General features: G+C 40.3%; 3 protein-coding genes across 5 annotated transcripts; 2 read left to right on the forward strand and 1 right to left on the reverse strand.

The window, feature by feature from the left end:
* The first annotated feature begins 118 nt into the window (after positions 1–118).
* On the forward strand, positions 119–4,396 carry lgi2b (leucine-rich repeat LGI family, member 2b). The gene is made up of 8 exons (XM_031560424.2): positions 119–704; positions 933–1,004; positions 1,295–1,366; positions 1,494–1,565; positions 1,755–1,826; positions 1,965–2,134; positions 2,379–2,543; positions 2,680–4,396. The coding sequence occupies exons 1-8, from the start codon at positions 514–516 to the stop codon at positions 3,495–3,497; spliced, it is 1,632 nt and encodes a 543-aa protein (XP_031416284.1). The 5' UTR covers positions 119–513; the 3' UTR covers positions 3,498–4,396.
* Positions 4,397–8,012: 3,616 nt separating this feature from the next.
* nansa (N-acetylneuraminic acid synthase a) lies at positions 8,013–10,961 on the forward strand. The gene is made up of 6 exons (XM_012831356.3): positions 8,013–8,329; positions 8,768–8,983; positions 9,207–9,306; positions 9,573–9,727; positions 9,900–10,166; positions 10,488–10,961. Exons 1-6 carry the CDS (start codon positions 8,198–8,200, stop codon positions 10,695–10,697), a joined length of 1,080 nt encoding a protein of 359 aa, XP_012686810.1. The 5' UTR covers positions 8,013–8,197; the 3' UTR covers positions 10,698–10,961.
* Positions 10,962–11,973: 1,012 nt separating this feature from the next.
* clta (clathrin, light chain A) lies at positions 11,974–21,542 on the reverse strand. 3 transcript variants are annotated; one of them, XM_031559271.2, is made up of 7 exons: positions 21,218–21,542; positions 18,895–18,923; positions 18,618–18,735; positions 17,013–17,124; positions 15,695–15,748; positions 14,189–14,224; positions 11,974–12,762 (listed from the first exon to the last, which is right to left on the reverse strand). In XM_031559271.2, the coding sequence occupies exons 1-7, from the start codon at positions 21,420–21,422 to the stop codon at positions 12,591–12,593; spliced, it is 726 nt and encodes a 241-aa protein (XP_031415131.1). In that variant the 5' UTR covers positions 21,423–21,542; the 3' UTR covers positions 11,974–12,590. The 3 variants fall into 3 exon arrangements, with proteins under 3 accessions (XP_031415131.1, XP_031415132.1, XP_031415133.1); XM_031559272.2 differs by lacking the exon at positions 14,189–14,224; XM_031559273.2 differs by lacking the exons at positions 14,189–14,224; positions 15,695–15,748 and having other exon boundaries at positions 21,218–21,541.
* Positions 21,543–21,612: the final 70 nt, after the last annotated feature.

Below are 21,612 nucleotides of genomic sequence, written 5' to 3' on the forward strand. Positions count from 1 at the left end.
CAGACTTATCTAGTCAGTGTAGACAGCTTTGCAGTGTAACTGGACAGTTGTCTGTTGCTAAATCCAGCCAGTGGGTAGGCTGGGCGATTTCAAGGGCATGAGAACAACATGTCGCCCGGTATAATTCTTATAGTCCAAACGTCTCCTTGGTACTAGGCTAATAATATTGCCGATATCATCGTCAGTACGCTACTTAACAAAACAAAACCATTAGTTGACATACTCTAGCATATTTTCAAAAAACAATGTTTGGTGACAATTTTCCTTCATTCTGACTTCGTTTGGCATTAGTTTTTCTTCCATCAGTCCTAATAACATATGATTCTCTAATGCTAAGACCACCCTCCCATCCGTGCACCATCACTAATGAGGTAATCGTAAAACTGCAGCCGAAGATGCTTAGGTCAGACATCCCGTAGATGCAGCAGCATTCCACTGTACGCAACGGGACAAAGCAACCTCGCTCTGTTTCTCGTGTCGAGAGGAGTAAAAGAAACCAACTACGACACTGAAATGTTACCAGGCTTTAATATCCGTAGATCCCTGTGGATAACTTTTACGTTGGTCATCTTATCTCAGCCGTCACTTTCAAAACGGGTTTTCAAATTCAAATGTCCTCCCGGATGCACCTGCTCCAAAGACTCCATCATTTGCGTCGGTTCGTCTTTCATTCCCCGTATGATTCCTAATGACATTAATTCTCTGTAAGTACAATGCTGATATTATCCCATATTAAACTTTTAAGTTGTCAATGTCTTACTGTAATTGTGACCTTTCATGTAACCTTAATGAGCATTTTTTATGGTAGCCTATACCATGTATGTGCACATTCAAAATATCTTAATGTTTTATCTAATAGGCCAATATCTAATAAAACATTGGTTGACCTTAATTCGTGAAAATGAAATGCATTTTAAAAATGTCTTTTACAGGAGTATTGTAAATGGCAGCCTTCCAGAAATCAAGGAGGCGATGTTTGCTCTCATGCCTTCACTGCAGTTACTGTAAGATTCCTAGACTCTATGCTTCATTATTTACCATTCTAATATCCAGAAGTCCATGAGTACTTTATGTAAACAAAGGTAACCTGTTCTAACGTGGATGTCAAAACTAGAGTGCCAAGCAGATCATCACATTTGCATATTGACTTCTCCCACAATATGGAATGGTATTGTGTGTAGTGTATGGTATGATATGGCTATGTTGAAGGCTATGTGTGGGTGTCAGTGTAAACTTGCAAATCATGACCCCTGTGAAATACATTAACTCAAGCATTACATTGATCTGTCCCAAGGCTACTCAATTCCAATTCACTCTCAGCCATTCAAGACGATGCATTCACTGGGCTTCCGCATCTGGAGTATCTGTGAGTCCATCTGTGATTTTTTTTTCTTGTATACGTGCTACCACAGAGAGAATAGGGCCGATTCATATTTTGTTATTTCCATCTGCACCAAGAATATTCACTGTAGCTTTATTACATTTTATTCCAGATTTATTGAAGGCAACACAATTGAGACAATCACCAAAAATGCCCTCAGGGGGCTTCGTGATGTTACCCACCTGTGAGTTACTACTTTTACATGCATGCACACGCACACTAGTACACACACACACTCCGACACATACACACACACACGCACAGACACACACTCCGACACATACACAATGCACACAGATACCAACATTCAGTGTACATCTCCCGGTTGTTCCTGTTCTGCTTTTTATTCTGCTTTTATTGGTGGATCTAATAGGTCACTTGCCAACAACAACATGAAATCACTCCCAAAGGACATATTCTATGGGCTGGACTCTCTGCTAGAGTTGTGAGTTGAGTACTTTGCTCATAGATAGCCCTAATATTTACTGTTTTGTAGAACGCTATAGTGGAGTTATTTACTTCACAAATTATAAGTGTAATCTCGCGATGCTTTCTGCTCCCTCTTACTGTTACATTTTGGCAGGGATCTGCGTGGTAACATTTTTGAGTGTGACTGCCGGACAAAGTGGCTGATAGACTGGCTGAAGCGATCTAATGCCACGGTGTCTGATATTTATTGTGCCGGGCCAGGAGACAGGAAGGGCATGCGTCTCAAAGATGTCCCTGACCAGCAAAAGGAGTGTCTCTCCACTGGTAATCAGGGCGACTGCAGATTATATACATCATACAACACTCAGATTATGTATTCTATAATGGTTAACGTAGATATTTAACAGATATTAAAAGCATGTTTTTCATTTCAGTTCATTTTCAGTTCCTTATTTGACTTAAAGGTTTAACATTAGAGCAACCAAAACAAAAGATTAGACTGTGGTTGAAAGCGTATTTTGGAATGTTTTGTCAAATTTCTTCTGTTTGTCTCCATTATGCATCGCAGATTTTGTCCTTCATCAGACCCTGGCAACACAATCCATGTCAGCTGACATCTTCTCCTATAAAGAAGACATTTATGTGGCCATGGCTGTACCAAACTCAGACAGCTGTGTCATAATGGAGTGGGATCACATTGAAACAAAATTCAGGCCTTTTGACACTATTACAGGTTTGTTTTGGAATATGCCCATACTTTGTATAAGGCTTTTACCCCAAAGATGGTGGAACTGTTTTAGGAATTATACTTGAACAAACATTTTCTCAATAATGATACTAATCTTATTTCTATATTCTGGTGGCAACAGGGCGTTCCATTGTTGGGTGCAGATCGGTTGTGATTGACGACCAGGCCTTTGTTATTGTGACTCAGCTCTTTGATGGTTCCCACATCCACAAATTCGAACCAGAGCAGAACAAGTTCACAAAATTTCAAGTTGTTGAAGCAACCAACATTTCTAAGCCCAATGACCTTGAAGTCTTTCAAATGGGTGACGAGTGGTTCTTTTTGGTCGTGGATAGTTCTAAAGCTGGCTTATCAACCCTCTACAAATGGAATGACACAGGATTCTACCCGTACCAATTTCTTCATGAGTGGTTCCGTGACACAGACGTGGAGTTCATTGATATAGATGGTAAGGCTCACCTCATCCTGGCCAGCCGATCACAAGTTCCAGTTATCTACCAATGGGACAAGAGCACCCTGAAATTTGCTTTACTCTCTGATATCCCCAATATGGACGATATTGTTACAGTGAAGTCCTTTCATATAAATGGGGACTTGTATCTGGCTATGGCTTGTTACATTGGTGACTCAAAGGTCCTCCAATGGACTGGCAAGCAGTTTGTAGAAGTCCAGGCATTCCCATCTCGAGGCGCCATGGTCCTGCAGCCCTTCAAGTTCAAGGATCAACACTTCCTTGTTCTAGGAAGTGACTATTCTTTCTCATTGGTGTACAGATGGGACGAGAAGGACAAACAGTTCATCAAGTTCCGGGAGGTATACGTGCAATGGCCACGTTCTTTCACCCCACTCTCAACAGACCAAAAGGATTTTCTGTTAGCCACGAGCTTCAAAGGCAAAACCATACTTTTTGAGCATGTCCCAGTTGACAATAGCTTATAAGTTCAAAATGTCCCTATAACAATCCAAGCTTACATGTTATGATCTCATTACAGATATACGGCCATATATCATTGATTATGTTACGCACTATGCATTTGTCTGATATTACAATACAAAGTGTCTCTTTTTAAAGATGCAATATGTAGCTTTTTTTATCTAAAACTAAAATGTTTCTAGATAAACCACAATGATGTAAGGAAGGAAGAGTGAAAAAATGACAGCTTGTAACCCCATTCTGAGCATGCATGGACAGCATGCTATACAATGTAATGATGACAGAGCTTAACAATGGCCCTTATTCATCAAATCTTGAAAGAACCGCTAGAATGAGTATCACATACATATGCAAAACCCTAACTGCAGCCTACATGTGCTATGTGGGTGGTGTGATACTGAGAGAACACACATGAGAAAAATGAAATCTAAACTAAATGTTAAATCATTTAGAAATCTAATTTGGCCTTATGTGATTTTGATTAATAAGGGTCAATGTCTGCCTATATATTTCACTAATAGTCACTGCTGAAATCTCAGGAAAAGCAAACCAGACATACTGGTTTCATTTTATTTAATGGAACTGATGAAGAATGTAACCCTATTCCACTATGACATATGAATGCTGCTAAGTCTGCTACATCTGCTCTGGTCATATGATAAGGAATGTTCTGCATTTAACATTTCCCTCTGCTGTGGTAGCAGGCTTAGAGCCCTTTAATTCGAGTTAATACCTTGGCTGATGTCATGCTGCTATGCATTAGAATTAGGGGGATCTTGCTGTTCAGCGCATAAGGAGTCAAGCTGAATTTGCCTATACATATGTACACAGTTAACCCTAACCATAACCCTATACATATGTACACAGATAACCAGATAATAAAAGTTGCTACCTGTACTACAAACATTCTGCACTGTCCACTATGCTTTTAGACCATCATATTTCGTGAAAGTGAGGCTGTCTAGGTAATCCAAAGCTGGTTTATTCTTTTTGTTCACATCTGTACTACAGGAAGAAAATGCTTATAAGACATATTTTCCTTAATAATTAATAATGTTTCAGAAAGAACCTTGCATTAGTGTGTGTGTGTATGTGTGTGTGTGTGTGTGGGGGGGGGGGGGGGAGGGGTGCACTTATACGCTAATGCAGTATAGGAACCTCTTAAGGTTGATGTATGTCTATACCCAACTGCTCAAAGCGGAGGTGCTATGTGCACAGATACATTTACAGAGGACTCAGCATAATGTTTCCCTTACAACAGCACTTTCAATTTAGGAAGATGCAGACATACCATTTTTTCAATATCAAATTGAACTTTATCGACGACCCTAATCACAGTCGCGTTTGCAAAGCAACATTTAGAGTCATTCCAACTCACCCAGAGCCTTGCATTGCATTAGAAAATTATGTTAAATTTGTCTATTTTACTAATGAAGCTGTGCAAAATCCAGCCCCTCATTTTTGCTGCACTGAATCCAAAAATGTGTTTAACCTCACCAGTGGCTCAAATCTTAATATAGTTAGCTGACATTTATGCTGAATAAAAATAGGACCCTTCGGATGATGTCCACTGAATTTCATCTTGATCTGTGTTCCTGAAGTCACGTGTGTGTGCAAACATCAATTTGATTTCTTCCCAAGCTTTTTAAACACCCATTGTACTTATTATTGTTATTATAATTAGTAGTAGTAGTATTAGAAGTAGTATCTGTTGTAGTAGTAGTATTAGTACTATTATTGCTTATTATTATTACTTAAAATTAGTTGTTCTGTCTATCCTAAGAATTTTGAACATACTTCAAAAATTGACAGTACGAATAAAAGCCTTACAAATGCAGAGTTTTCACCAATAAAGCCTAGAATGATCAGTGGAAGTAATAAAGCCCCGTGCTCAACAGTTGAAGAGGTGTTGTCTTGAAATTCTGCACCCTTTCTTCTCCAAATATACTTTTGCTCATTGTGGCCGAAAGGTTCAGTCCACAGGTCTTGTTTCCAAAATGCATCAGGCTTGTTTAGATGTTCCTTTGCAAACTGCTGACGCTGAATTTTGTGGTGAGGAACGCAGGAAAGGTTTTTCTTCTGATGACTCTTCCATGAAGGTCATATTTGTGCAGGTGCACTACACAGTAGAACAGTGCACCACCACTACAGAGTCTGCTAAATCTCCCTGAAGGTCATTTGAGGTCAAACTGGTTTTTTTTTTGTGCCTTTTCCGTCAGAAAGTTTTCTCTTGTACAGTTTTCTATCATTTCTTTATCACAATCCAGACTGTGGAAAATCATTTATTTTTCTGATATTTTCTCATAGTTTTTATGGGCATTCATTATTTTAATTTTCAGAGTGCTAGGCAGCTGCTAAGAGGAGCCCATGGCTGCTGATTGTTTGAGGAGTCAGGGTATAGAGCTTTGAAATTTGCATCACCTGGCCTTTCCTAACAATGACTGTGAACAAGCCATTGCCCTTACAAGCCAATTCATATTTGTCACCTTGGTAAAAGTTATCTGAGAGCTCAAATCTCGCAAAACTCTTTTTTTTGTGATGCTCCTTTTGTTTTTACTCTCTAACATTGTATAAAACAAAAATAATACACCAATCTTGCTTGAAATGTTGAAAAGAAAAGGAGCAAGATTTGATGAAAATAACTCCTGGAGAATTGTTAATCATGGGGGTGCTGTTTGGGGCTCTGTAGCAGCTAATGGCACAGGAAACATAGTGAGTATAATGGATTCAATTACATTTAATCAAATTCTGGAGGCAAATTCTGGCATGCAGTCAACAAAGTGAAGCCTTAAAGACGTATAGGCTTCTACAGAGGGACCATGATCCAAAGCAGGGAGCATTCATGTGATCTTCAAGGAGGGGTGGGTGAAAGTGTAGAATTCAAGAATAAAGGCACTCTTAGCTAGCAACAAAAACATGTGCAAGCTTTGATATCTGTCAAAGGAGTGATACTTAGTTCTGACTTTGTAGGGTGTCCACATTTTTGCACACACCATAATTGCGTGTAAATTATTACCTATTTTTGCACATTAACATTTGAAACAACAGGTTTGGCAAGCAACTGTATGATAAAACCGTACAAACCTAATAAACTAAATGGAGACAAAGCCTTGAGGCAGTACCACACAGAACAGGAAACAAATAATGTGTAAATGCCCAGGGATGTATTTCCTGTCACAATCCATGAGCTGTGCTTTACAGCCACCATTTTCAAAACATTATGAGAAATTAACATTATCCCACAGGTTCACAGAATTATGATCACTTTGAGCCGAGTGTGAAACATGCAATAGCAACTGGATAAGTATACATGTTATTTAGACAGTACAACACAGTTCGAAGTTCAAGTATACAATATATAAATGTTAATAAATTGTTATCGTTAAATTGTTTTACTGCCTTGGCACTAACCTGTTTTAAGGCACTATGAATTGGTTATGCATTTCATTCCCTGACAATTCGTGGCATCACTTTAAGATCTTCTCTGCAAGCTTGAATTTAGTTTAGAGCTCAAAAAAACATTTGTAAGGGTGCACGTACACTTTAATTAAAGACTGCCTCCTGGAGGCTGACAGATGAGGTGTCTGTGTACACCACGGAGCTAATTGCCATCATTAAAGCACTCGAGTGGGTTGAGGAGACTGGGCAAGAGGAGGGGCTAATTTGCTCTGACTCTGCAGCAGTATCGGGCAGTATACAGTCATTTAGATCCTGTAGAATGGATTTACTAAATTAAGTGTACCTATGCCTATATGGGCTGGAGCAGAGAGGGGCCTCTGTGTCTACCCTGTGGATCCCAGCCCATGAGGGGATATGGGGCAATGAGAAGGCGGATGGCCTATCCAAAAGGCACTAGACAATCCAGAGCCACAGGTCAACACTAAGCTTGGGAGGGGGAGGTAAAAGTTTTTATAAGGAGGGCTCTGACAAAGCAGTGGCAGATCCAGTGGAATACAAGTCCTAAAGGCATGCATATGTATGCAATACACAGAGAGGTTGGGAGAGAAGCCAGAGTTGGAGGTTGCAGGAGGGATGAAGTAGTAGTCGCCAGGCTCAGGATCGGCCATACCTTGTTGAACAGCACCCAGTGCAGGGTAGGTAGGACAGAGACAGGAGATTGCATGTGGTGTCCAGGCCAAGATGAGACGATGGAACACGCATTGCTTGTCTGTCCCACATACCAGAGTCACAGAGAGCACTGGAAAGAACAACTACAAAGAGCTGGATGCTCAGACTTCAATCTAGCTGCGGTTCTGGGGGATGGAATAAGGCCAGGGGAATTGATCAGGTTCGTCAAAAGAGCAGGGCTATACGAGCGAATATGAATATCCCTTTCATTATTATTATTTTCTTTTCTTTATTTATGTGTTGCTGAGACACCCAAACCTGCACTGTCTACATAGTGATCTGTAGGTGGCGGCATGCGCCTGTAGGTGTAACCCGCCATTAATCGAAAGAAGAAGAAGAAGAAAGAATTGAAAAACTACAGAGACCTTTATTTTGGAAACTATTGGCGTCTACTATATCGCGTGTACGTGGGACTTGGCGAAAACCAACCCGGAAGTAAGAATCGCCGTGCCTGAGCGTGTGAGAAGACTGTCGTGGAACTGAAATAAATCTTCAGTCGTTTTTCTGTGCCAATAGTCTCGCAAATAGTGAGAGGTTTAAGTGTTGCATTAGTTTCTTACTACGCATTTGCTGCAAGATGCCTCTTAAATTCGAGCTTTGTCCGGGAAGAATGATCGGGGGTAACCATCCCTGCTTCATCATTGCAGAAATCGGACAAAATCATCAAGGAGATATTGAAATCGCAAAGAAAATGATCAAACTGGCTAAGGTACAACAACACGAATTTACCCGATAATGTTTCTGAACGTTGTCAGCATATTTATTTTGAGGTGAACGTTAATCTGCATGGATGAGTTAACGGAGTAAAATTACATTTCGCTGTACTGGCTGTTGGGAATGTCCAAGCCCCAGGGTAAGTTAACTGGTGGCTCTCATAAAATGGAAGGATACGGCCGTATTCCCCAGTACCTTGAGCATTTGTGTGAACATGCAATTTAGCTGATTGACGGTGTCTACAAAAGTGAACGATTTTTAATGGAGGAAGCCTTTAAGATATAACTTCTATTTCCTCTTCAAAATGTTGGCACCTTTCCAGTAAAGTTAATGATTGCCCTATTTGACAGAACATTTTATGTGTATGTTAAACCTTTAAAGTATAAATTGGTTTAATGAAAATGCCCTTATTTTATTTTATTTTATTTTGTAGGACTCTGGAGCAGACTGTGCCAAGTTTCAAAAGAGCGAGCTTGAATTCAAGTTCAATAAACGTGCCCTGGAACGCCCCTACACCTCCAAACAGTCATGGGGAAAGACTTATGGGGAACACAAGCGTTACCTCGAATTCAGTCATGAACAATACAAAGAGCTGCAGAAGTATGCCAAGGAAGTTGACATCTTTTTCACCGCATCAGGCATGGACGAGGTAAAGTCTCTATTTATCCGTTGGCATGGTTGGTCCCTCTCATGTCTGTTACATCTCATATGTGTCTGAACAGATCTGCAGCATTGATTAAGCTTCCTCCACATGCTGAAATGTGCTATATTCCTATTCCTGTATATTTGCTGTATTTGCACATGCTATATTCCTCCAACCCATGAATATCTTGTAAAAATACTAAGAAGGAAATTGTGTTGCCTCCTCTCAGATGGCTGTAGAATTCCTCCACGAGTTGGAGGTTCCATTTTTCAAAGTTGGATCTGGAGATACCAATAACTTTCCCTACCTAGAAAAGACTGCAAAAAAAGGTGAGGATCTTGTTAGATTTGTGTAACTGTTGAGGAGAAAATCCCATCACCAAATTCCATTATAACTTACAGGACCTGTAATATCTCCTCAAAATATATGCATGTTTTCACTCAAGTCAATTTCAACATTAACTAAATATACGATCACACCGAGAACCGTTTCTGTAGTGTTTACTTCCATGGAGTTGATGCATTCTTTTTGCTGTTATGCTTCATAATATCTTGTTAATTCTTACAGTTTTTTTTGTAAATGCTTCTCGTAACAGGGAGGCCAATGGTGGTGTCCAGTGGAATGCAGTCCATGGAGACCATGAGGACTGTCTACCAAACAGTGAAGAAGCACAACCAGAACTTTTGCATTCTGCAGTGCACCAGTGCCTATCCTCTTGAGGCTGAGGATGTTAACCTGCGGGTCATCACTGTGAGACATTCTTCATCTGAAGTTTAACATGAAGTAATGTAGACTGGGTATTCACTATAATACTGCGTTAGCTCCCCTAGACTCTCACTTATGGTATGTATCACAGTAAAGGCAGAAATGTTGCAGTATAAATTGTACAGTTGTACATATAAAAAATGTGTTGCAATCACAGGAGTACCAGAAGGAGTTCCCAGACATTCCCATTGGATACTCAGGTCACGAGTCAGGAATCAGCATTAGTTTGGCGGCAGTCGCACTTGGAGCAAAGGTGGTTGAGCGTCACGTGACCCTGGACAAGACCTGGAAGGGCAGTGACCATGAAGCCTCTCTGGACTTCGACGAGCTGGCTGAGCTTGTGCGCTCCATCCGCACTGTGGAACGGGCGCTGGGCACAGGCGTTAAACGGATGCTACCCTGTGAGGTGCCATGCCACGATAAGGTGGGTGTCTATGCTCTGCCTCTTCAGTGTGCTTTGGTAGGATGGCAGGTAGTCATCCTACCAAATGTATGAACAGGTCTAGCTGGTTGGGCAACCTTCTCTGCGGTATGATTTGGGAAGGATTGCCCAGGCATTACATAATGTGATCTTGTAGTACAAGTGACTGCCAGCTCCACTAAATCATATCAGTTCACAGTTATTCCTTACTCAGAAAAGTGGTTGCTGGATAGTTGGAGGTTGAATATTAGGCTGGCTTTGTGCATGCGTATTTAATTTGGTGTGCTACACAGTGAAGTAAGTAACACACACACTCTGTTGCAGCTGGGCAAGTCTGTTGTGGCAAAGACTGCCATTCCAAAGGACACAAAGCTAACCCTGGACATGATGACGGTGAAAGTGGCTGAACCAAAAGGGGCGCCACCAGAAGACATCTTCCAGCTGGTTGGCAAGAAGGTTATAGCTGACGTGGAAGAAGATGAAAGCATCACTACGGAAATCATTGACAACTATGGCAAAAAGGCCAAATGCTGAGGGAGGTACATCAGTGAACATTCCTGATATTGCCCTCCTCCAGGCAGCGGAGTCCATACATGGGTTATTTGTAAACATGTTCTAACCCAGTTTTATTCAGTTCTGTTCTGTTCTGTGAGTTGGGCCAGAATCTTGTTGTTTAAATTGTGATACGACAATTTCTGTGTAGTAACAACTTGCTGGTAAGCACTTTTATTTTGACATTGTGGGATAAACAAACAATGCCATTGTTTGATAGAGGCCATTAAAATCTTTTTCAACACACATTATTCATAGTCAGTTTATTCAGACACCCACAACTTTTTTTCGCAGTACAATTATTGGCATGTTTTTTTCTTTTTCTTCAAGTCAGTTGGATGAACCATCAGTTTCGATCTTATTATTGTTCTACCTGATACCAGACAGAAGTTCTAGCTGTTCTACCAGTTTGGTTGTCAGATACTCAATATGTACAGTCTTTTCAGTTTTATATGTACAGTACCAGTCAAAAGTTTGGACACACCTTTTAAGTGTTTTCTTTACTTTTATTATTTTCTACATTGTAGATTAATACTGAAGACATTTAAAGTACGAAAGAACACATATGGAATGATGTACTAAACAAGAAAAGTGTTATCTACCATGTAGAAAATAATAAAAGTAAAGAAAAAACTTTTGACTGGTACTGTATATATATATATATATATATATATTTCAGGTGTGCTGCATGCAGTAGCACATACACATATATAAGACTGAGTCTAAACTTTAAAACAACTTAAATTGTCAAGAGGAGGAACTTCAGGCTTATTTGCTTTTATGCAATATTTACAGATGAGGAGGAACAGGATGTTGGCGTAGAGATTAAGATAAGAAATGACATGCTGTAAAAATGCAATACGTGTTTGGAAATGTACACAAAGACTCTTTTGAATAGAACCATTGGAGCAAAAAACAAAAATAGTTATAAGGGTGTCTCTAGCCTTTACAGGCACTTGACTGTGGCTAACTAACTGAAATGGGAAATAGATCTGGAACGAGTTGTGGTAATAGTAGTGATATGTTTGTGATGGTAGTACTAGTAGTATCTTACACGAGGTTCCCATTCAATCTCTGAATTTCATCACACATTACCCCTTTGCCATCATACAAACCAGGGTGGGCAGCCAAGTTGGAGGAAAACGGTTGCTTCCCATGGCAGAATCAATTTTTCAATTTGTAAACCTAAAAAGTTCAAGTCTTTTTTCAGTCTAAATTAATACTTAAAGTATTTATGGAAAGTACACAAGGACTGGTCTGAGGTTCCATACACCTTTAATGATATTCAAATAGAGGATGACACGTGATGCAACAAGTTAGGTTATCTTTGCTTTTACAACCACTATTATCTATTTCTGTCTTCATACTTATGTATACATGGAGCCAGTATTCTTTATGTACAAAGATACACACACAGAGGATACATATAGTACATTGTATGTATACAGACACATACACAGATCACGTTTATTAACCAATTCCTGGAGAGGTCATGGGGAAATGCATAGATTTAAGTCACAATGCAAACACGCCAGTTCTATGGGAATGCAGGAGAAAACAAAACAAAAAAACAAACACACATGATAATGACGTTTGGTCCTTTGAAGACTAAACAAAAACCTTCAAAAAATAATTCTCAACACTTTCCTCTTTGAAACAATGTGATTTGAAATAGAGTTGAAAATCATTACACACCACAGCCACAAGGAGGTTTGAAATGGTGAACCGCGGAATGGTAGTGTTGTCCTCGTGCCTGCTGTAGTTAAGGATCAGTAGCGTTTGCTTTCTTCTTCTTTACCCCCTCTCCCTTTTCCATCCCCCCCACCTCTCTCTCTCTCTCTCTCTCTCTCTCTCTCCCCTGCTATACCAGTAGGCCTAGCGGACAAGGGGTGACTGCTTCAGAGAGATGAGAACGGAGCGCATGCGGGACACATCTTTGGCCTGCTTGCTTGACTTGGGGTTGAAGTCACAGAGGCGCGCCACACGCTCCCACTCTGTTCCTGGGTTGTTCTCATCGAGGTCAGACACCATGGCCTCCTCCGCCGCCCTGATGAAAGAGAGAGGAGTGAGTGATGTACAATGCCTCAGGCCTAACCAGACCACCACCACCCGGGCGCACCCCTCATGTTACAGCCTCCAGAGCCTTTGAGGGCCCAGAATTTTGCACACAGATCCCATTTCTGACCTCCCGTCTCACTGGGCAGTATGCTGACTTCTACTCTCCAATGTTAGAGGTGCTGGAAAAGTAGAAACAACATACCCAGACTGAGAGGACTAATTTGACTCTGATTATGCCTGGTTGTTTCTGTTGCTCAGAACATCAATGTGAAATCAATTCTTGAGCAACAGTGAATAAGGTCTGTAGCTGCAGGAGGGGCGTGAGGGTGTGTATGGTGCTTGGGTGGTGGTTGTCGGAGGCAAATCATACCAAGAATCCAGGACGGCCATAGAAAAAAAAAAACATTCTCAAGGTGACCACATCAAAAAGCAGATGATATTTTAACTTTAATTAAATTTGAATATAAAGCATGCCCCACTTCCAATCAGGGTCGGAACGTCTTTTAGCTCAGGTTTTCCCCAAATATCGGAGAGGTAATTGTCAAAAGGACCGAGCTGGCTAAAGACTTGTGCCACACAAGAAACAAAAGCTAAATGTAATGCTTTTCCCTTCCCCTTAGAATATTCTTTTGACCTCAGAGAGCTGAGATGGACTGTAAATGTTCTGTCATTTACATGTGTCCTGGGAAGTACCCTACTACATAGCATGTTCGTAAGAAAAGATTAATCAAGCAACTTACAGAAGCCAGATCTGCCATGCAGAGAAGCAGGGCATTTGACAGTAGCAAGAGCCTTTTGTTACTTTGCAAACACAGAAATAGTTATATATATATATATATATATCTTTGAACAAGTAGAACCATCTCTAATAAGGGTGCTGAAGTAGCTCCAAAAGGAAAAAGAAAAACAAGGGGGGACCTTGTCCTTAAAGGTCAGGCAAGAGCTTATGGCCTTGTGCAAGCCAAACCGGGCACTGGCATGGCATGGCATGGCAAACCAAACCAAACCAAACCCAACCCACCCAACCAGGATAATACACCTTTCCACTGCCATGGACTCCAGTTTGTGGGGGGGAGGAGACCCCTCTACACTAGTACACAATACACACAGCAAAATGGGAATGAGAAGCCAATGAAGATCACTGTCACAACGAACTACAAAGAAAGCACAGGACTGGTGGACCAACACATCACCACAGAGGGACATTCATTTTCTGATTTGGCAGTGGATTAGAATTACGTATATATATATGTATATTTATATACATATATATATATATATATATAAAACAAAAAAATATATAAATATATATAGGAAGAAATATAGCATTTCAGATCGTGTGTATTTTTGGCATACTACTTTTTCCTGAAAGTATTTTCTCTGTTTTGTTTGTCTTTGTTGTATTTTTACTTAACTGGTCTAGGCGGTAGCAAGGATGGTTAATGTGTGTGCTTAAAGGTGCGAAGAGAAAGAAAAAGGAGAAACAGATCAGAAGTCAGATATATAGAAATGAAAATAAATGAGTTTTATGCAGATGACCAAAGCCAGCATGCATTTTCTTTTCCCTTTGTTTTTGAAACCAAGTTATCTTTGATATGCTTTTACTAAGTGTGAGCTTAGCTTGCAGCCTTCATGATGAGTGCCGATTCTATCGAAGTCTATCTGTAACTAAAAAGGTTAAGTATTATGTCCTGTATGGCCATAAAGACTGGCTTCAGAAGATTCAACTTCACTCATAGGCTTACCCAGGCAGATATGAGGGCTGCAATGCTAAGAGGCCAACATCAGCCTTTCTCCGTCTACGATAAACAGTAGCTTTTTAAACATGGTCTACAGCCTATATTTTATGTTAGAAGCAACTAGGTGTCCAACAATCCACTGTCGTAGCAAACAGCAAAAGAGCTATGAGAAAAGAACGGGAAAAAACACTGCCACTCTCTGAGAGAAAGACCGCCATCTGTCTACAAAGAATCTGAGACAGCTGACCTATCCATGGCCACCACGGTTTCAGCAGTGCAAAGAGCCCTGCTAACAGTCTCGCAGTTTAATGACAAGTGGTATAAATGGGTAATCTTTGACACATTGCATGTTCTGTTGCAGAGAGTGAACGACACTGACTTTACAGCAGAGAGTGCCAGGTTTTCCCATCTAATCGACTGTGACTAAGCAAATTAAAAAGACAGCGTAGCACAGTGTCACTAGATCTATGGTAGCCAACACATGAATAGCAGTTAAAACAGTTTGCATCATTTCGACAAAGCTGGAAACACAGTTGCTTGGAACTAAATAACTAATCTATGTCTACCAGCTAACTACCTGGGCTATAAAAACACTGTTTTGCGAGTAACATAATGTTTCATCATACTGTTTCATCAAAACAACTGATTGATATGTTACAATCACTACTGAAGGCTAATGACTATCTTTCATCTTTGTTAAAACAAACATCTATTGACAAATGGTTTATAGCACACAAGTAAAATGACTCCAAATAACCACATGGCATTGATATTATGATAAGGAAGAATGAAATGGAATGATAAATGGATGTAAGAGTTTATAGCGCACAACTAATATGAAAACTACCATGAGAAACGGTTTTGTTTTATTTGAAAGAACAGGTTTTTTTTCCTTACTGGTCATGCACTATCACATGAACGGGAAAACTGTTGTTCTGATAAAAGGTTCATTCAGACTCATTTCTTTACATTTCAATAGAAAAGAAACGTTCTCTATGTTAACAAGCAATGTCATCAATTAGGTGTTGGGTGGAGACAGAAACGGTGGGGTTTGGAAGATAATAAACTAAATGTAAAAAAACAGAAACAGAAAAGGAGGGGGGGGGGGGGGGGGGGGGGGGGAATAAAGCGTGTTAATGTGAGATGTATGTGAAAAGAAAGGATGTTAGTTTAGCAACATACACATAACCAATGAGCTCAGAGAAGGGCTGTTTGTAGAAATCTTCATCCAGCACCCTGGAGTTCCAGAGGACAGCAGCAAAGCGGGAGAAAAGAGAGAGAGCGGTAAAAAGGAGAAGAAACACTCTCGCAAAACTCACACTCACACAGATCAATCTGGACAAGCACACACAACATTTACACACTGGCATGTCACACAAGACGACACACCAACACTGAGCACATAGACCCACGGTGTTATCACGTCAACATTCACAAAGCGTTTGTGTGTGTGCACTCACACACAAACAAGACGAGAGCCATTTGCAATATTCATGCTGGAGGGACATAGAGGACCAAACCCTAATAGTAGCCACGACTGTCAGGGGCTCTCAGGTTTGACGAGTGTCTTATTCATGAATCATGACGGATTCATGATTATAGAAGAGAGGGAAACTAATAGCTTGCATCTTCAGGGATATATATTTATAAACCCATAATTGAAAGAAAATGACATATTTGTATTTTTCCACAACACAAATTCTAAGATAGGCCTGAAGGTAGAACATAGTTCTCATGGATTTGATTGTCCAAGTGAAGCTTGCACAACCAGTTCTTCTGTACAAGTCTCATACGATGGCTATGAACTACTCCCTGTAACCAAAGGCAGAGGTGACTCACTGAAAATGGCAAGCAGATAAAGATTACTGACAACATTGCATATATTACCTGAAACTGCTACATTTCTTTTATACTATGGTCCTTTGGTGAATTTAAGTCTATCAGATGAATACGAAAACATTTATTTATTATTGTAATTACAAATGCTTTATAACGTCAGTTCTTTTTGGATATGGTAAAAGAAAACAAGCCTATTCCAGTAACTTCACAATGTAGTCGGGGTTGATTAGAACAAAAATGTAGGCAATGTTATCAAATCACAGCATAAACATTTGATCATACGGAACATGACTCCCAAGAATATCATAACTTCAGATATGATTATATTACATTGTCATGTGATATCTTGTCTCTAGTCTAGTAGATATCTTGTCTAGGCTGAAAACTGGACTGGTGAAAGGCACTGTTTTCGTTGTCTGTCTAAAGGAACCTATAACTAAAGAAAATATGGTTCTAACCCATATCAGTTAATTATGAAATTTGACAGCTAAATTGATGGAGTTCTGGAGTGTGCTCAACTCCATTAGAAATCTTCTGCAAAGGCTGTGGTCAAAGCCTGATAAATGATACCCACTGGGATTCAAGTGTCTGAATTGGTGAGGGAGTATGTTGCTTGCAGCCACACGGTGGCGCTCTCTGGTGGGAGGGGGCGACAGGTTACCTGTTGTTGACTTTGGTCTTTTCCAGCTGCTCCTCCTGCCGTGTGTGCCAGTCCTCCAGCTCCACCTTGGCCTTCTCCTTCCACTCCGTCTCCTGTGTACGAGAGTTGGCGTCTGGAGAAGAGAAGAAAGGAGGAGGAAGGAAAGAAAGGAGTTCAGTAAAGTTCAGTAATCAGGGGGTATGCTAACCCTAACGGCGTCTCAACGACAAAATGTAAAGGAATTGAGCTCACACATTAAGTGAGTGATACTACCATTCAGTGAAGGAAAATGCTATCTGGAATTATCATACACTTCAGGTAATATTATTGATGACATTCACAAAAATGAACTAATTTTCCAACAAATTGGTGTAATATCACGTCCTGTTATGATTTCCTATTACCCAAGATGTTTTCTCTGTAAATGTCTGTTCTGATATAGATATACTTCATAAAAGACCAGGGTGTCGCTACACGATGGTAGTCCTTTGGGGGATAGTAGTCCCTCACATTGCGCATGCTCAGACACAAACGGTTAACGGCATAAGGCTCAACATCAACATATGGGGCTTGTCTTAACGCATAATGTGGGTATATTTAATGTTATATTTAATTATGTTGTAAACGGCTAACAGCATAAGGCTCTACGTCAACATATGAAACGAAACTGGGGAGAGACTTTTTGATCCTCCACCTCATCTGTTTTGTCCACTGTGACATCTTCTTTGTTTTTAAATAAATGGTGATGTTTTCAAAAAACTGGCTTTCGTAGCTTTTCTCCATGATTGAAAACGGATCTGTCGTTGTGACGCATGCGCGCGCGGCTTCGCTGTAATGACGCAAAATGACGCATGCGCAATGTGAGGGACTACGATCCCCCAAAGGACTACCATCGTGTAGCGACACAGGGTATCCAAAGCGTTACTCATTAAGTCCCTCTCATGGCATGACACTTTCTCTATGGTATTGATATTGTAGTACTTTTCAGTGTATAACATAAGGGCGAGCCTATGTTGGATTGACCTCGATATTTACTGCCATCATAGCCTACTATTCTAGATAGCTTTAGTGAAAGTGTCGCTTTTGGAGTTGTACGTTGATGTTAAGATGAAGGTTTTAACATTTCTGGTGATATCCATATTATCTGTCTCTTTCAAATAGTTATTCAGATATGGCAATTAGAATGTTGATTGTAGTTGATTGCAGAGCTTAATGCACTTGAAGAAATGTAATGACAAATCACAATGTATTGCAATGTACATTGTGGCTCTATGAATCATCTGCGATACATCATTCAACAGTGTCATCACAGAGACCACGAATACTCAGTTACACAATACGCAGCTGTATTACAAAATTTAGAACAGTTCCTAACTAGAAGCTAACTGACGGTCCATAAACAATAGCATTAGCATTAGCAATAGCATTAGATCACATTGCATAACCAAGTGCTAAAAACTGTTAGAGCTATGCAAATGTACCTCTCACCATGTTCTGAAGACTATACAATATAGAGGAATATGTTAGTTTGGAATTCTACAATGGTTAAAGTGGCCCCACAATGACTGGTTTCACACTCTTTAAAAGTAGGCACATGACGAATGTGGGTGGATTCATCACGCTCACCCAAAACCTCTAGACGTTCACCCTGCTCCTCCCTCCACTTGCGTAGACTCTCCGGCTCAGCCTGCAAGCGGTCAGCACTGGAAATGGCTGCGTACGCATCAGACGGACCATTACTCTCCTGGAAGAGATGTATACACATATTTAGTGTTCATTTGTGCCTCTTCACAAATATTGGTTGAATTAGACTTCTTTATCGTGTCAATATTTGAGTTTGGACTATTTTCAAATGTGACTCCATAAAAATTCAAAGTGATGTTTGCATGTATGTTCACCTCACCTCATGTACGTCGCCATTCACGGCTCCACCTGAAATAGAGGTGAAAAGGTCATTATTCTGAGGATAACGTGTATAGTGTAAAACATTTCTACACCGCTCAATGTTAGTTGCCATTTGAGTTGATTTCACAATACACCAAGTTCTGCCAGGGGGTGTGGCACTCATTTGTGCAGCATATGTGCTAACTGCTGCTGTATTATGCTTGCTGACATGACTTCACAGGGGTGCGATTCCTCAAGACAACACATTAATATTTCTGTATTGAACTGCAGCAAGACACAACACAAATAAGGCTGACTTACTTCCAAAAAACATGCCCACAACTTGACAAAAGCTGTACTCCCCTTTTTTTCTAGTTTGTGTTTGTCCCGGAATGTTCACCATTCAGTGAGAGTTTAGCGGAACACCTATATCTATCTAAACGTTGTTGAATTGTCTGCTCAACCTCGGCTCAGGTTTTGTTGCTTTGACATCAGCAGTTGTGTGTTTTTTTAGATGGGTTATGTTTTGGCTTTCTTAAATATTCAAATTAATTCAATTGTTTCATCCATGTCACTTCCTTCAACGAGATGTCTACGCATAAAAGGTATAAGAATTTCCAGTTTGGTGGTTTTAGTATTTTGGATTTAAACAGTGAGTGCACAGAGAGGCAACTGGCTACTGTGAAGCGCTGCCCTTCTCTTTCAGTCCTGAACATCACCATCCTCATGTGAATGGCCATTCTAAAACCCATCCTACCGTAAGGCACTTCTGCATTTTTAAGAACCCTTGACCCCACAGATGAGAAGAAACCTCACTTATTGTTGACAATGGCGCAATAAATATTAACAAAAGGGTCAAATACGAAACTGATGTGATTTTTTTTTTTTTTTTTTAAATACACACAGTTATACTTGATACCACTAAAATATAGAATAATTATGTTTCTCTTTATGTCGCAAAGAGGAAATACGTTATACATTATAAATATGCTAATAAATCTATTATATCCGTATTGGAAACTACTGTGTCTCACAATTACTTTCCCGTGAATAGTCCTGTATACATGCCGACTTTGTAATAGCATCCATCTCATCAATTATTTAAAAATTCCAGCCTGAAGTCAGCGAGAGACAAGAAACGGAGGCGCACGAAAGGGATGCTGCACTGTGGTAAATGACAACAGAAGGTCATTCGTCGACACCGCAAGAGAAACAATGAAAGTGACGAAATTAATCTTGACGTAGCATAACGAGACAGATGTACTTATCATTTATAAATCTCGACATAGGGGCTGATAAATTACATGTCAAGCCCCTTCCAGACCAAAACATACGTGCGCATCCTCGCCATATCACGAATTCCCCCATCGGGCGCATTCACTAAGTCCACCATGATACTCTACATTTTACGGTACCAGCTACAAAGAGAGATCTTCGCTGAAAGGTATTCATGGATACACCCTCAGATAGTTACAGGAAAACCTAGAGCTGTGTCAGCCAACGTTGAGGAAATAGGAAACGCTGATGTTTCATCTGGTACAAAGGTCGTGGTGCAACATAGCGGCGCATTGGGGTTGAGTTTGGAGTAGCTATAAACCGACTTGACAGGTCAGACACAGAGACGACTGGCTAGAATGGAAAGTTAGCGAGCTACCAACCATTTGTATAGGATATATGTCCAGAGTTTCCTCAAACAGACTAAGTCATCTATATAACTAGATAAACAGCTAGATCCTGAGTGAGACAGTCGTTGATAGACAACCAAGTTGACAGTGGCCTTTATCCCTTCCAGCCAGTTTATATTATCCAACGTTTACTTAGCTAACTGGCTCTCGATGGCTAACGCAAATGAAGCAACGTTAACGTTCAACTCTTCTCAAAACACTAAAGCTAATTTACCTCATTATTTTACTACAACATAAAATATTAACATTCACGTAATTTAATCTATCGATAATGTCTGACGGTGCTAACGTTAGATAGCCATTTTTCTTTTGATAGTAGCTAACGTTAATGTTGTCCTTTCATTCAGCACTATGCTATTGATCCAAATCCTAGCTGATTGGCCAAGAAGCTAACGTTAGCTAGAGGGCTCAAGTGCCACAGTATAGTAATATTATTGGCCGTCTAACGTTGACTGGCGAGCTCCCTGGCTAACCTTTTACGTGTTGATTAAGGAATTAAAGCTAAGTGAATGAAAGTATAACATAGCTAACGTCAAGTAAAGGAGCTATAAGGCAATCTGTTGAAATATCAACAGAGTGGATAAATACACATTTATATAACGTTTTTCAATTGTATAGCTGGTTACAAACCAAAACTAAATTAGTCAAACCACACACCAGCATCATCCTGATCCCCTGTCAGATTATTGCTGAGAGAAGAAGGGACTTCTCCGCTGTCCAGGATGCTGAATCCTTCATCGTTCTCAATCCCCGCGATCTCACTTTCTTGCTGGGCCAAGAAAGCAGCGGCTGGATCCTCTTCAGATCCAACACCATTACCGGCATTCGACTGTGGTGCACTAAGCATATCGAAGTCCTCCATATCTACCTAAACGTTACTATAGACCTACTATTTTTAAAAGTATGTTGGAAAAATGGCCAGTGGTAAATTCTCTTCTCGACGAGACCAGCGCTAATGGTGAGGGGAGAAACGGAAATGAAGAGAAGACCAATAAGCTATAGGCTTTTTTGAAGGATTGTCCAACTGTCCAACCATAGGACAAGACATATTC

The sequence above is a fragment of the Clupea harengus genome, chromosome 22 (assembly GCF_900700415.2).
Source record: "Clupea harengus chromosome 22, Ch_v2.0.2, whole genome shotgun sequence".
NCBI lineage: Eukaryota > Metazoa > Chordata > Actinopteri > Clupeiformes > Clupeidae > Clupea > Clupea harengus.